The 14,796-nt window shown below is 36.5% G+C and overlaps 2 protein-coding genes, 1 long non-coding RNA gene and 3 gene segments (V, D, J or C); 1 reads left to right on the forward strand and 5 right to left on the reverse strand.

The window, feature by feature from the left end:
* Positions 1–14,796, reverse strand: part of LOC120747509 (immunoglobulin epsilon heavy chain) — a 438,017-nt gene that overhangs the window by 295,434 nt on the left and 127,787 nt on the right. The window lies entirely within an intron of this gene.
* The window catches only part of LOC120713955 (immunoglobulin mu heavy chain-like), a 539,092-nt gene that overhangs the window by 288,004 nt on the left and 236,292 nt on the right, over positions 1–14,796 (reverse strand). The gene's annotated exons all lie outside the window — the stretch shown is intronic.
* Positions 1–14,796, forward strand: part of LOC120714171 — a 514,712-nt gene that overhangs the window by 282,763 nt on the left and 217,153 nt on the right. The gene's annotated exons all lie outside the window — the stretch shown is intronic.
* Positions 1,221–1,896, reverse strand: LOC120714020. The segment is given in 2 exon segments: positions 1,221–1,567; positions 1,663–1,896. Coding segments are annotated over 2 exon segments (429 nt in total).
* Positions 7,532–8,090, reverse strand: LOC120714082. The segment is given in 2 exon segments: positions 7,532–7,904; positions 7,996–8,090. Coding segments are annotated over 2 exon segments (360 nt in total).
* LOC120714040 lies at positions 11,779–12,279 on the reverse strand. The segment is given in 2 exon segments: positions 11,779–12,116; positions 12,190–12,279. Coding segments are annotated over 2 exon segments (393 nt in total).

Raw genomic sequence — 14,796 nt, forward strand, 5'->3', positions numbered from 1 at the left:
GAACTTTTTTTTTCTTTTTTGTATTTATTTATTTATTTACTAGAGAGTTTTACCTGCACAGCAGACAGTCAAAAGCAGCAGCACTTTCCTACAGTCCATCTTGTTTAACTGTGTGTGTGTTGGTCCACTATCTCTAGATGGTTTCAGCAGTCTCATAAGTAGAGGTGGAAGAAAGAATATTTGCATTTGCACCTCCTCAATCCTATGACAGAAATATTTAATAATTAAAGAGTTTTTACTCAGAATGAATAACCCCGCCTCACAAAAAGAGAAAATAGAAACTGTGGTAAACACTGTGAACTGTTAATTTGTGTACATTTTTCTCTGTTGTCACACAAGTTATTTCATTATTTGTTGACAAGTGAAACTTCACTTGTCAGTGTTCTGTATCACTGTGCAGTAACATGCACAGTAATAGACAACTGTGTCCTCGGGCTGTAGATTATGTCCTGTTATTGTCACTTTGCCAACAGAATTGCCTCTGCTGATGCTGAACTTGTTCTTAAAAACATTGTTATGGTCACTGCTCCCATCATATCAAATGTGTAAAATCCATTCCATTGGTTTTCCTTCATTCTGTGTGATCCAAGTATTAGTAATTCCATTGTATTTAGTAGTGCGAATTGACCAAAGCTTCTCACAGGATGCAGTAGCCAGCAGCAGTATCTGGGCTGCAGAGAACATGGTTGTTAAAGAAGCTGAACTGATATGAGCTCTTCTGCCCTCTCACTGATGCAGCCACATACTGAACAGTTTTGTGGAAGTGCTTGGTGTTCATTACAATAAAAGGACTGTGCGTTTGAAATGCCATAGTTGAAACCACAGTTGACCAGTTGAAACCCACGGATATAAAAACTTTTTTGTTTTGTTTTGTTTTATTATATTTATGCTTTTTTTTTACTACCTTAAGGCATTTCAAATCTACATGAGTTTTTGTGTTTTTAATCTCTCTTTATTTCTCAGTTTTTTGTATTATTGTAGGGTCTTTACCTTACAATATAAAGTTCCTCGAGGCATCTTTTGTAGTGATTTTGCACTATATAAATAAAATTGAATTGAATTAACCTCAAGACATTTTGTATTAAGTGTACTGTTGGGATAGATACAAAGCAGGAAAAAATGTTTCATTAGCAGAATTTATTATTATTATTGAATCTTAATAAAAAAAAAAAAATAGCAAAACTCAAAATAAGGATGTTGTTTTGAGGGTGAGTTTGAAATAGGATTTTGTACAGCTGCTCAAATGCTTTCAGTCACTGTGGCTCTCGAGCACAATAATAAACAGCAGAATCTTCAGTCTTCAGGCTGTTCATCTGCAGATACAGCTGCTGTCTGCTGTTGTCTCTGGAGATGATAAAACGGCCTTGAACCGACTGAGAGTAGTAAGTGTTGCTACCACTGCCCCAGATGTGAGCAATCCACTCCAGCCCTTTGCCCGGTGCCTGTCTGATCCAATCCATACTGTAGCTGCTGAATGTGAATCCAGAGGTTGTGCAGGTCAATTTATGGGATTCTCCAGGCCTCTTATCCACTGGTCCAGATTCTGTCAGAGTCTGAGAATCTACACCTGTCAATAGAAATATTCAGGCCGATAAGAAAAGAAAATTAAATACTTTCAACAGATGTTAAAAGAACATTAAAATCGTTTTAGTAGAGTTTAACCTGCACAGTAGAGAGTCAGAATTAGCAGCACTGTCTTAGAGTCCATCTTGTTAAACTCTGTCAGTCCACTGTTCTCTGCAGACTCGCAGCAGTAAGATAAGTAGGTGGAAGTCATCTCAATATTTGCATAGGAAACATCAAAGGTAGAAATACATGAACGCAATACGGATAAAATCTTGGAGAAGCTCACGGCTCTTCAACTGGAAATTGATAGACCTGGTGACCAGTGATGGACATTAACCTTTTCATGCATAGTGGTCACTACAGTGGACAGCTATTCAAAGACTGTTTTCTTGTGTTTGTGTCAGTGTTGATGGTTTACTTGCAGATAAACAACTACATTGGACACTGATGTGTCACTCCATACCCTGCCATGTTTAAAAAAAAAAATGAAAAAAGTACATATTTAAAAAAAAATGAAGTTCAAAATACACATACAAGTTAAAAAAGCTGTACGCCCGTAGGCCGAGGCTGACGGGAACAACAAAAAATTCTACTTGATATCGGGACTGTTTGACTATTTCTCCATATCCTTCCAAGGCCGCCTGCGTAGGCTGCGGACTGTTGACCTTCGCTTAACTGGGTGAAAGGACACTCTTTGAAGCTGAACACAGGACACACATACACTCGCACACACACTGGTACAGATACACACTCACCCACCCTCCTCCATCCCAAACGCCTGTGGAAGCAGATTTCTTTTCTTATGTATTAATCACATATTTTAATCATATCACATTAGTATAGCAAGAGCACTCTTGTCACTTAGTTGTATGCATGCGCACTACAGATGGGCCTTAGGTGACGGCTAAGCAGAAAACAAGGTCATAATTCTCTCTGTGAGGGAGGAGGTATAGCCCCCCGTGAGATGGGTCAACATGTAAGAGTTGTGGAATGTTTCTTTGTTTGGGAAGCTATAAAAGAGTTCAGGGCAGTGTCCATCTTCAGAAAACTGTTTGGTGTTTGATCAGAACATTTTCTCCACTGCAGTGCTTTTCTTTTTCTTTTAATTTCATTTGCTATTTCATCTAGGGTTTGAGAGTAACGAAATTTCTATTCTCTGTATGACTTGTACATGTGGCAGAATTGACAAATAAAGTTGACTTTGACTTTGACTTTAATAAACCTAACTTCAAAAGACACGCTCACCTAGTAGTTGCAGTTTTGTTTAAGATTTTCCACAACACGCTTCCGATGCATGTCACATGCTTTACATGGTGTAAATGTGAATATTCATGTGCTTTTTTTGTATTGTCCTCAAACTGGTCTCCCAGTTAGGAGCTCAGTTCGAGTAGAGTTCTTTTTTCTCCTCTTGACCCCTGATGTGTGTACTTTCACTGATTTTCCTCTGGCGCAGCTACATCTGCTTTTTTTGTTTGTTTTTTTTATTTCAATTAAAACTTACAAATAAACGTAAAGTGTAAAAGTTACACACTCATTAATAAATACGAACTGCTAAGAAGATTTAGAAAATGCAGCGCACACTCTCCACTATTTCACTTTCAAAGCCACTTCAGAATTCTTCCTACCTTCAAATAATCCCCACAGATCATCTATCCAAGAAACAAAAATCTACAGTAAGGTCTAAGGATCTTTATTACACATATTGCAAGATCCTTTCATACTCACCTCGCCCACTCATAATAACTACCCTCTTCAAAAACTGTAAAACCACAGTTGATCTGTTGATTCTGATTTCAGAGTCCAATTTGAGCCCAAACATAACAGAACCTGGCAGCACTGATGGCCACTATTCCTATGTCCCTTTTATTGAAAATGGAAATGGTAAGAATACACAGGAAGTATTTTATTATATAAACACGTATAAGCGTTAAAATAATTAAACAATAATAAACTCATAATTATACCAGCTTTAATCAAAACATAGAATGTGGGAGGAAACCTTGTGCGTGTGAGTTTCGTATGTGTTTCCCGAATGACTCAGCTCAACTGTCTTTAAACCAGACAGTCTACCTACCTACCAATCCATCTTTGTCGTCTTTGTTTTTATCTCAGTTAACTGTCAGTTATCTCAAAATAAACTGAGATAACTCACTACAAGTATGTGTGCTTGCAAATGTACACTGTTCACATTTAAATAGCATTTTTTGTAGTTTTACTAACCACTTTTAACTACAAGTCACACTCTAACAATACATTTAGAATGACCAGTCATTCTAACAAACATGTCTTTGGTCTGTGGGAGAAAGCTGACACAAACCCATACAAGTACAGAACTTAAATTTAATCTGGGAACCTCGCAGAGCCCTCTGACCTCTCTATGACCTGTTGTTTTTATGAGCACCATATATGATCCCACTTATGCTTTTTGTTACGCCTTCATTGTTTTAAGATTACCCCATGAACTTTCAAGACCAACAAGTACCTCTCTCTAGGCAAACCTGGGCATATGTGGTGAACACACAGACATTTGATTGAAAATTATGTAAGGGTTAATTAATGGTTTTTCTTTCTTATTTTTTTCTTGCATCTTCTGTCCATTTAGTTTATTTCATAGCTTTTAAACAAACTAAGAAAAAAAAATAATGCTACAGCTCAACTTGAATGAATGAGCAAATAATCCAATTTTGTTGTGTTGGTTGAAGCTTTTACTAGCTTACCTCATATGATTTTTTAACATCTCTTTTATATATACAGAAGTAAAAGGTAAATTTAATTGTGCAGGAGCTAAAAACAATTTCAACTCCTATTTTGCCTCTCATTAAGGGCTTTGTGTTCTCTCAATAGGGACACAACCTTTGCTATATATAGCCTATAAAGGGGGAGATTTAACTTGAATCTATAAAAAAGTACATAACAACTGAAACAGAGTTAAATGTGAAGGGTTTCCAAGAAACATGCAGTTAGGATGAGGAAAGCATGTGTTTTTGTAAAGCTGCCCAAAGTACTTCAGTCACTGTGCGTGTCGGGCACAGTAATAAACAGCAGAATCTTCAGTCTTCAGGCTGTTCATCTGCAGATACACCTGCTGTCTGTTGTTGTCTTTGGAGATGGTAAAACGGCCTTGGACTGACTGAGAGTAGTAAGTGCTGCTACCATCACTCCTGATGTAAGCAATCCACTCTAGTCCTTTTCCAGGAGCCTGTCTGATCCAGTCCACACTAAAGCCAGCGAAGTTATATCCAGAGCCTGTACAGGTCAATCTGTGGGATTCTCCTGGTCTTTTAACTGCTGAGTCAGATTGTGTCAGAGTCTGACCTTTTATGCCTTTTTAGAAATAAAAAACCCAGTAACAAAAAGAAAGGTAAATTATTTTTATTACCCATTATATGATATATATATTTAAGGAAGAGGTTTACCTGCACAGTAGACTGTCAAAAGTAGTAACAATGTAGTAGTCCTACAGTCCATCTTGTTTAACTGTGTCTGTCCTCAATTGTCTCAAGTTTGAGTTAAATAGAGTTCAGTTAAATAGTGGTGGGGGACATCTAAATATTTGCATTGACTCCTCCTGAACAGTAGGAGAGTCTTTTCACCCAAAATGTGACTTGGGATTTCAAATGTTTTTATTTTAAAACATATTTTAATCTAAAATATTTGGCTTTTTCTCCAAAAGCACATTTACAAAATTTAAAGCTGAACCACAGGTCACACATGAGTCATTATTGATCACTGAAGGTTCACAGTTTTGATAATATTAACTGCAATACTCCTTTTTATATGTGGTTAGTTTTTTCTTAATAACTTGCGCAAGGGAAAGGTAGCACAAACATGAGAGATCAAAAAGCCTCATTAAATGAAGATTTTGAAACTTGCTGCAGATAAATTTGACACAAGTTTTTTTTTTTTTTTTTTTTTCTGTAAATGTATTTTTAACACCTGATAAATTTTATATTCCATTCCTGGCTGTAATGTTGTGAATTTTTACCTGCTGTCAGAGCTTTAAGGTGGTTATTTTATGTTGATCTGAGTCTCACTATGAAAATAAATATAAATAATTGTGGAGAAAATGTTTTTGGTATTAAATATTGAAATATGATGACATTTATTCAATAAAATGAGCACTACACCAGATGTAATGCATTGTATTACGTTGAAGTATTTAATGTTTCTTCTTTTAACATTTGATTACAGTTAGTTTCAGCATTGTGATGCTGTATATGGATGCTCAGTACTATCAGTGAGTTTGGTCACATTGAAATATATGTGTTTCTGGCAGAGGGACACTGATTAATATTTCTTTTTTTAACTACACTGATCTTTTATCTTACTTTTTTCTTTTACTATTTTTCACTCTTTTATCCTGTTTTTTTTTTTTTAAACTTAAAAAACCCAACACAAACATCCTCTTCCCTCCTAAGGACACTGGAGAAACTCCTACTAGCTAATTGACAAAATGAAGCCCTCTTCCTGTGCACTTGATATCCTGCTGATGAGATCTGTAAAGGAAATTTTTCGATCTGTCAACCCACAAAGTCTAATCTAATCTAATTAATACATCATTACTGACAGGTTGTATCCCTGTTTACTTACAAAAATCAGTTATTCAAACTCTTCTGATTAAAATCAAATTTTAAAAATCCTCTCTGGACACAAAAGTCTCTGGATAATTTAAAAAAAAAAAAATCAAACTCCCTTTCTCCCTAAGGATTTACAAAATGGTTGTTGCTGAACTAACAGAAATGCTTCTGTTGACCTGTATAAAACAGACCACAGCACAGAGATGATGCTTCATAGAATGATGATGAATCATTGTTGGTAGCTGCAGATGCCATTTTTTTCTTTTTTTATTTGAGTGCTGCACTGTGTTTTACTGACTCACAGTGCAGCACTGGATTTTAACTGGATTTGCATTTATTTGGGCCAGAGATTAATGAGATTATCATCCCTTTAAATTGCTTTCGCTCTTTGCTCTGTGCCTCCAGTTTGAGTTACTTTAAGTATGTCTTTTATAATGTTTTATCATCTCTTCCTACTGATGATTTTTAACAATTATAATGTTTATATATTTGCTTTTAATTGACCCTCTTTTAGGTTCTTAATTCTCTTTATACCCCATCTGCTTGCAGTTATAGCTTTCCAGTGATTTTCACCTTCTTCTTCTTTTTGTTCTTATTACTATTCATCACTAGGTTTTGAAATGCCTTCTTGGCCTCTAGCTTGATCTGTGTTTCGCTTGAATTTACTTTTTGTCAAAATATAAAACCAGCTTTGTTGCTTTTGTTGGGTAATGGCTTTATTTCTGAGTATTGTTTTCAGTGGTGCAGTATAGGAGATTTTTGGGGACTTTGATGAGTCCCTAGACAAAAACAAACAATCACAAACATTTGTATAAAGGCACGGGGACATACGTGTAGATGACATCATTTTGCTAGCAGTAAGGACTACAGTGAAAACTGTGGTTAAGTATCTGTAGTGAACAGCTGTAGACTGCTATTGCTATTTAAAGCAAATATTTGGCTTACCGTAGTAAAGTTGAGTATTTGTCCGGGTCTGTTCATAACACCAACACATGCGTCTACATTAATGTACATGCATAATGTGGACTAAATGTATTAATTTTATCACAAATTTAGCTTACAGCCATTTTGTGTTGCCTTGTTAGCCCATATATTCCTTATTGGAATATAAGGAATATATATTGTAACTTATCTTTTCCCCTCATTTCTGCTTTATTTCATTCATTTTAATAAAATCACAAGGACTAATTTAATATCCGAAAATTTACCACTTAGAAACCAAATTGCTTCTCTACAGGCATTTGCTTGCTGGTTCATGTCAAAGTGAATTTAAAATGCTTTTTAAATATTGAACTAAAAATAAAATTTTAAGAATTGCTGACAAGGCTGTGGGTAGGGGTGCAGGGGATGTTGCAATAGGTCTTCTCCTAAAAAGCAGGTGTCACAGCACCCCCTGCTTAATGCACAAGAACTGTAGGATTTTGTACAGCCGCTGAAAGAACTTTAGTCACTGTGGATTTCGAGCACAGTAATAAACAGCAGAATCTTCAGGCTTCAGACTGTTCATCTGCAGATACAGCTGCTGTTTGCTGTTGTCTCTGGAGATGGTAAAGCGGCCTCTGACTGAATCAGAGTAGAAAGTTCCACTACCATCGCTGTAAATGTAAGCAATCCACTCCAGCCCTTTTCCAGGAGCCTGTCTGATCCAGTGCATACTGTGGCCACCAAAGCTATATCCAGATCCTGTACAAGTCAGTCTGTGGGAATCTCCTGGTCTTTTAACTGCTGGTTCAGATTGTGTCAGAGTCTGACCATCAACACCTGTCAACATAAACAAATGACAATGAAAAATAATTTAATTCCATAGTAAATTAAAACAATATGAAAAAAGAGTTTTAGTGGAGAGTTTTACCTGCACAGCAGACAATCAAAAGTAACAACAGTGTCACACAGTCCATTATTTTTGACTATGTCTTTGCCTGTCCACTCTTCTCTTCACACTTGACATCAGGCAGTTATATGGACGTCAAAGACATCTAAGTATTTGCATTGACTCCTCCTTAAAACTAGGAGACTTAAAATATTCAATAATTAATGTGAAGCCACATATACACTACTTTCTTTTCAAAAATCAGATTAACAAAATTTACAGGCATTGAAAAAAAAAGGAAACTCAATATTTACTGCAAGGTTGAGCATTGACTGCTGCTGCACACATCTGCTGTTTTAACAAACACCCTGGAAAAGATCTAAGATCTGTATCAGTCCTCTGTGTACTGCCTTCTGGTAAATGGTCGTCTTTTATGGCAAATCTATCTATAATACATATCTGCAATGTCTCGCCTCATGTTTTCAGCTCAGAGGAGGACTTGCTTAGTTTATCTCTCTTAAAATTCTTCTAAGTGATGTGTCATTCACATTTAAAAGACACAACATTCGTCTTTCACCCAGTCACACAACCACTTTTTTCTGCACTTAAGTGCTTACTATCTAACGTTCGCACTCCAATGGACCAGAGAGATGCATCAGAGAGAACTTGGGATTCAACGTCTTGCCTAAAGATACAGAATTGAGCAGCAAGGGCTCACACCAGCAACTTTCCTATTACATGTCATTACATGACCTGGTCTAGTACCTGCTGAGCTACAGCCAGCAACATAGAGACTGGCCAGTGGTGTGTTTCTTTAAATAAGTGATTCTTGGTAGACGGGCAACAGTATTTTTTTGCTCCACAACATGAGTTAAAGGCAACAGGTTGCATTTTCTACCCCATGTACCTGAAAGAGTTTTTCACTAAAGACTACAATACCCAGAAGAGAAGAATTTAAGAGATCTTTACTAAAAATGTTATGATAGATGTATACATGAACTTATTTATTTTCAATAATAAAAGAGTAGCTCTGGCACAGGGAGATATTGATCAAATGTAGATATTTATTCATACAACAGTACACACCTTTGTCCTTTCTTGTAGTTAAATAAACATAAGAACTAATCATATCAAGGTTTGTGACAAATCACATGTAGCATTGTTTTTGTCCAAACTCTGATTATATCTTCCTGAGTATTTGTGCAGGTTTGTGTGGCCCAGAGACTCACACAGTAATAAACATCTGTATCCTCAGGCTGTAGATTCTGTCCTGTTATTGTCACTCATCAACATCTGAATCACACATGAAGCTACAAACACAGCTGATCTACAGTAACTGTTTCCTAAAGGGACAGACTGAACACCAACTGCCCTCTAGTGTCCTGATACAATCTGCAACATTAGTTTTGAGTTGAAATTCTAAAACATGTTTTTATTTGTTTTTAATTATTTATTGATACTAGTTTCTCTGTCTGTGTGTAAGGGTCACTGAAAAGAATCTGTGGAAACAGAAATCAGCATTGTATCCATCACTCATTAAATTACTTTGAGTTTCTAATGTGTTATTTGAGTGAACCCAGTAAAATAGGATGCAGCTGCGGTATCAGAACTGCAGACAAGAATTTTGGTCTTGAAGCTGAACTGATGTGACCCGCTTTGTTTCCTCACTGATCCACCGTCACATACTTTACTTAAATTGTTAGGAAGTGTAGTGCAGTGGTTTACACGTTCCCTGGCTTGTGCCCAAGAAGAGTTGTAAACTACCTGGAGGTTCTGTCAGAATCAGCCAAATCAAATATGCAGAGCTGCTGTTATGGTGTCTTTATGGTATCTTTATTCCTCTCCCTGCATTACAATCACTGCTGTAAATTGATCCTCATCTTTATCATAAAACTCTGTGTATCTCTGTGTTTGTTTTATACAGTGTTTAAAGATCACTGGATTTGTCAGAACACTGTGATGAAATAGAAAATTAGTGTTTGTGTGGTTCAGTATGAAGCGTATTTTTCAGGTCTATTTGTTTGAAATACTTTGACGCTAACTGGTAAATAGTTAGACACACTGGTGTGTTTTCTAAAAGTTGGTCAAATACATTTATATTCTGTCTATCAGAGAAGAACTGACCAGACAAATGTTAATTCATAAAATCATTATTCACATTTGCAACGTTTTTTCGGTTGTGTCTTGCAGGGTTGCTGAGTATTTGTGCTTATTTGTCCTACACTGAAAAAAAGGCCATGTTGGATTTACTTGATTCAATAATGGACATTTGTTGCACACAAATGTTTTGCTTTGGCAGAAAATTAAACACTGAGTTAAATCAACACAACGTTTTCATATTCAGTAAACCTGTGCATTTTGTGTTCCTAAAACGCGATTGAAACATGTTCAGATGAAGTAAGTTGAGCTCTTGGAATGTTTTAATCCTTCACAATTTTGTCATTTTATTTCAACACTATTCAATAACTTTTACCCCAATACTACTTGCTCACTTAAATACTACATGCTGTCTTCATATTACATAATGTTCAACAAAGTCTAGATCCTGGTTACCATAAAAATTGAATGGATTTACAATGACTACCATCCTCCGGGTTGCAAGAGGGCTGGGAAATAACCCTGAAATGACAGGTTACGAGGCAGGGTACACCCTGGACACCTCACCAGTCTATCACATAGAAACAAACAACCATTTACACTTACATTCACAGGTAATTTAGAATCACCAGTTAACCCTAACTCTAATAACTGCATGACTTTTAACTGTGGGAAGAAACCAGAATACCCAGAGAGAAGCCACTGCAAACTAGCCAGAATGTGGATTTGAACCCAGGACCTTCTTACTGTGAAGCAACAGCACTAACCAGCATGCCAACAATCTAGGAAACACAGGAAAGCTATGATTTCCTGTATTTGATGCAGAATTTTTTTGTTTTTGTCCTTGACAGGTTAATCCACAATAAATAGCAATAGCATGCACGTGGTGCGTGTGTAGTTGTCTGCCTCTTATAACTCCAGTGATTTTCCTGCAGTTTGAAATCTTGTGCGATCTTGTGAATTTCATGAGTTCAGCAACTAACCACTCTTACTAGATTGTATCAGGTCGTCTCAACAAGAACAAATTAAAGTTTTTGAATTCCATGCAATCCTACATGATTTAGTACGTTCATAGAAACAATGAAATTATTGTGTTCAAATTACAAGTTAGACTTTTTTAATGTAACAACCACCCAATTTACTTTTTTTGGTATACTAAGAAACAGTAGAGGTGGCTGCTCGACTTGACTGAGATGGGATGCCTTCCTGAAACCACGATCTAGAGCGTGAGTCTGAAACCCGTGCAGTGTCGCGGATTTAACATTGCTATTATTGACTTACTTCACTTGAACATGATATGAACAATTTAATCTACCCTCTCTGCATATCATGTAGTTTCTACACTATATAGTTACACTTAACTTTAAAGCATGAGGCAATTGGGTTAAATACACGCAAGATGCTTATGTAAATCCAAGAGCTGGCCAATCCCTTTTTTTCAGTGTATTATATTTGCACCTTGGACCAAGAACTTCACAATTTAGTTTCTTTGTAAACTTGTCTGAGATAAAAATAGACTTTGTTTTGACTTAGTCTTTAAATGTCTGCTACTTCAGTCTTTCAGGTAAACTCACGCATAAAGCTGCAGCTATCAGTGATCCATCTGTTTTCTAAAGGTAGAGATGAGACATGATAAGAGCTGCAATAAATGTTTTTATTCCAACTTCTATGCATATTGTCCTATAGAAATTCAGTATTTCTTATTTCTTCTGACACATGAAGGATTTTGTACAGCAGCTGAAACAGCTCCAGTCACTGTGAGTCTCGAGCACAATAATAAACAGCAGAATCTTCAGTCTTCAGGCTGTTCATCTGCAGATACAGCTGCTGTCTGCTGTTGTCTCTGGAGATGGTGAACCGGCCTCTGACTGACTGAGAGTAGAAGATGCCACTACTATCAGTGTAAATGTAAGCAATCCACTCCAGTCCTTTTCCAGGAGCCTGTCTGACCCAGCCCATATGGTAGCTGCTGAATGTGAATCCAGAGGCTGTACAGGTCAGTCTGTGTGAATCTCCTGGTCTTTTAACTGCTGGTTCAGACTCTGTAAGAGTCTGACCATCAACACCTGTCAACAGAAATAAAGAGAGAGAATAAAAAAAATAAAAAATTACAATGATTTTTTTGGGTAAAAGTTTTACCTGCACAGCAGACAGTCAAAAGTATCAGGGCTATCTTACAATCCATTTTGAGTAACTGTCTGTCCACTATTCCCTGCATGCTTTGAGCAGTCTGATAAGTAGAGGTAGAAGAAAGGATATTTGCATCAGCTCCTCCTCAACAAGAAGACAGAAAAGTTGAAAAAATAAAGAGTTTTTATTCAAAGACACTGTACTTCACTCAAGAATATATATATATATATATATATATATATTAGATTTTATTCATTTAAAAATATAGTTATTTCAGTGTGATAAAACATGTTCCATACAAATATAATTTAAAAATAAATGTGGAGCATGTAAGTATAGGAAACGCAAGCTCCTCTTGATTATGTTTGTCTGTTTAAATCTGGGGTACAGCTTAGTTCACACACTAAGCTGGAGTCATCACTGATCTCACTGTTTTCTAAAGGTGGAGACAATTTGTTTTCTCTTTTCCCTTCATTTATTTTTTATACATAAAGAAGGATTTGAAGGATTTTGTGTAGCTGTTAAAATTGTCTTTTGTCACTATCAGTAATAATAATAATAAACAGCAGAATCTTCAATCTTCAGCCTGTTCATCTGTAGATACAGCTGCTCTCTGTTTCTGTCTCTGGAGAAGGTAAATTTGAAGTGGCTGAGAATAACAGACTTTAGCAATGTCATAACTTCTCACACCTGCTCCTGTCAGCTGTTAGTTTTTCTTACACAAAATCTAAGTAAAAATCTTCCCCTTCCAAGTAGAGACTTTGAGGCAATGGCCCCATCTTGTAGTTGGTACTAAAACTATGAATGATATTAGAGAAGTATGTTCTTCTCTGCTTTCAATTATGTTGTCAGATAAATTGGAATGAATTTGGAAGTCACTGTTAATGTGTGTTGAACCTGGACAGTTGAGATGCATTTTAATGTTGGATTCAATTTTCAAAACATGATGGCATATTCATTGAAATGAGGACTACACCGTATGTATTACAGACAAAACCAAATGCTCTGTGTCAATGTTATAAATAGAGGAAGTATTTTTTGTATGACTCCTCTGGTATTTAAGTTACTGTGTACCCTTTGGCACAGTAATACTCTGCTGTGTCCTCGGTCTTCAGATTGTTCATCTGTAGATAGACTTTACTGCTGGAGTCATCTCTGGAAATAGTAAATCTACCCCTGACTGACTAACTGGGAGTAATAGATAGGAGTACTAGCTGTATCTAAGCAATCCACTCCAGCCCTTTTCCTGGAGCCTGTCTGATCCAGCTCCACTCTGAGCTTCCAAAGCTAAATCCAGATCTTGTACATGTGAGTCTGTGTGACTCTCCAGGTCTTTTGACAGCTGGTTCAGACTCTGTTATGGTCTGACCTTGGACACAACTTGAAACAAAGAGAGCAACTAACAGGAGTGTTAACTTTCTGTAAGCCATACTGACAGTGTGTTGGGTATGTTTACAACTCTGCAGAACTCCTTTAAATATAATCATGTAATGAGATTCTCACTACATCACTGACACTGTGTTTACATTAAGCTCCTCCTATCACATTCAAATTCTGTTTCTAAAATCAAATTTGAAGTTGTGAATTCAGATTAACAATATTAAAAAAAATGTAATTCTCTTCCAGTTAAGAGATTTGTTAAAATTGGAATGAAATTTGAAATTAATTATCTATCCATAATTATTGTGCCAGTAGTGACTGGTTCTCCATTGTTAATACAAACAAAGAAAACATTGGTAAAACCTTATAAAAAAGAACCCCTGACTTTTGTTATGGAAAATCTTAAATAAAATTACAGCCACCAGGTGAGTGTGTCTTTTGAAGCGAGGTTTATTGAAAGAAAAAGGAAAAGAAAAAAAACACTGCAGTGGAGCAAACGTTCAGATCAAGGCGGCTTTACCATCAGCCCCATCCTTAAAACCCCTTCCCTCACAGAGAGAATTATGGCCTTTTTTTCTGCTTAGCCGTCACCTAAGGATTTACATCCCTGACAGCCAGAAGGAGTCTCACGACCTGTTTAAGGTCTCCCATTACAATGGCCTCACTGTGTTTGTAGAGCATAAGGCCCATCTGTAGTGCACATGCATACAACTAACTGAGAAAGTGACATTACTATGACTAATGTGATAAGATTAAAATATATGATTAATACATGACAAAATAAATTTGCCACCACACTTTCCTGATAATGTTAGGCTCATTTACAAACTTCATATTGTCTCCAAATGTTTTAGTAAAGTGTGTGGCTGAACACACAGAAGTGAACTCCTTGTAAGGTTCCAGTCAGGTTTTAAAGCTAACTATAGCTCAGACACTGCTCTCCACAGATTTTCTGGCGGTCAGTGATAATGGTGATATCTTTGTGCTGGCAATCTCCCCCTCCCAATGATTTTAACCTTTATTGTTATTATTATTATTATTATTATCATTATTATTAAGACTGATAGTAAAGGTGAGAAAAGTAGGGCTTTCTACAGATGCTTAAAGTACTTCAGTTACTATGAGTGTTAACAGCAGAATCTTCAGACTGTTCATCTGCAGATACACCTGCTGTCTGCTGTTGTCTCTGGAGATGGTAAATCAGCTGACTGAGAGCAGAACGTGGTGACACCACTG

This window comes from Simochromis diagramma, unplaced genomic scaffold, assembly GCF_900408965.1.
Source record: "Simochromis diagramma unplaced genomic scaffold, fSimDia1.1 OVJJ01000321.1, whole genome shotgun sequence".
Lineage (NCBI taxonomy): Eukaryota > Metazoa > Chordata > Actinopteri > Cichliformes > Cichlidae > Simochromis > Simochromis diagramma.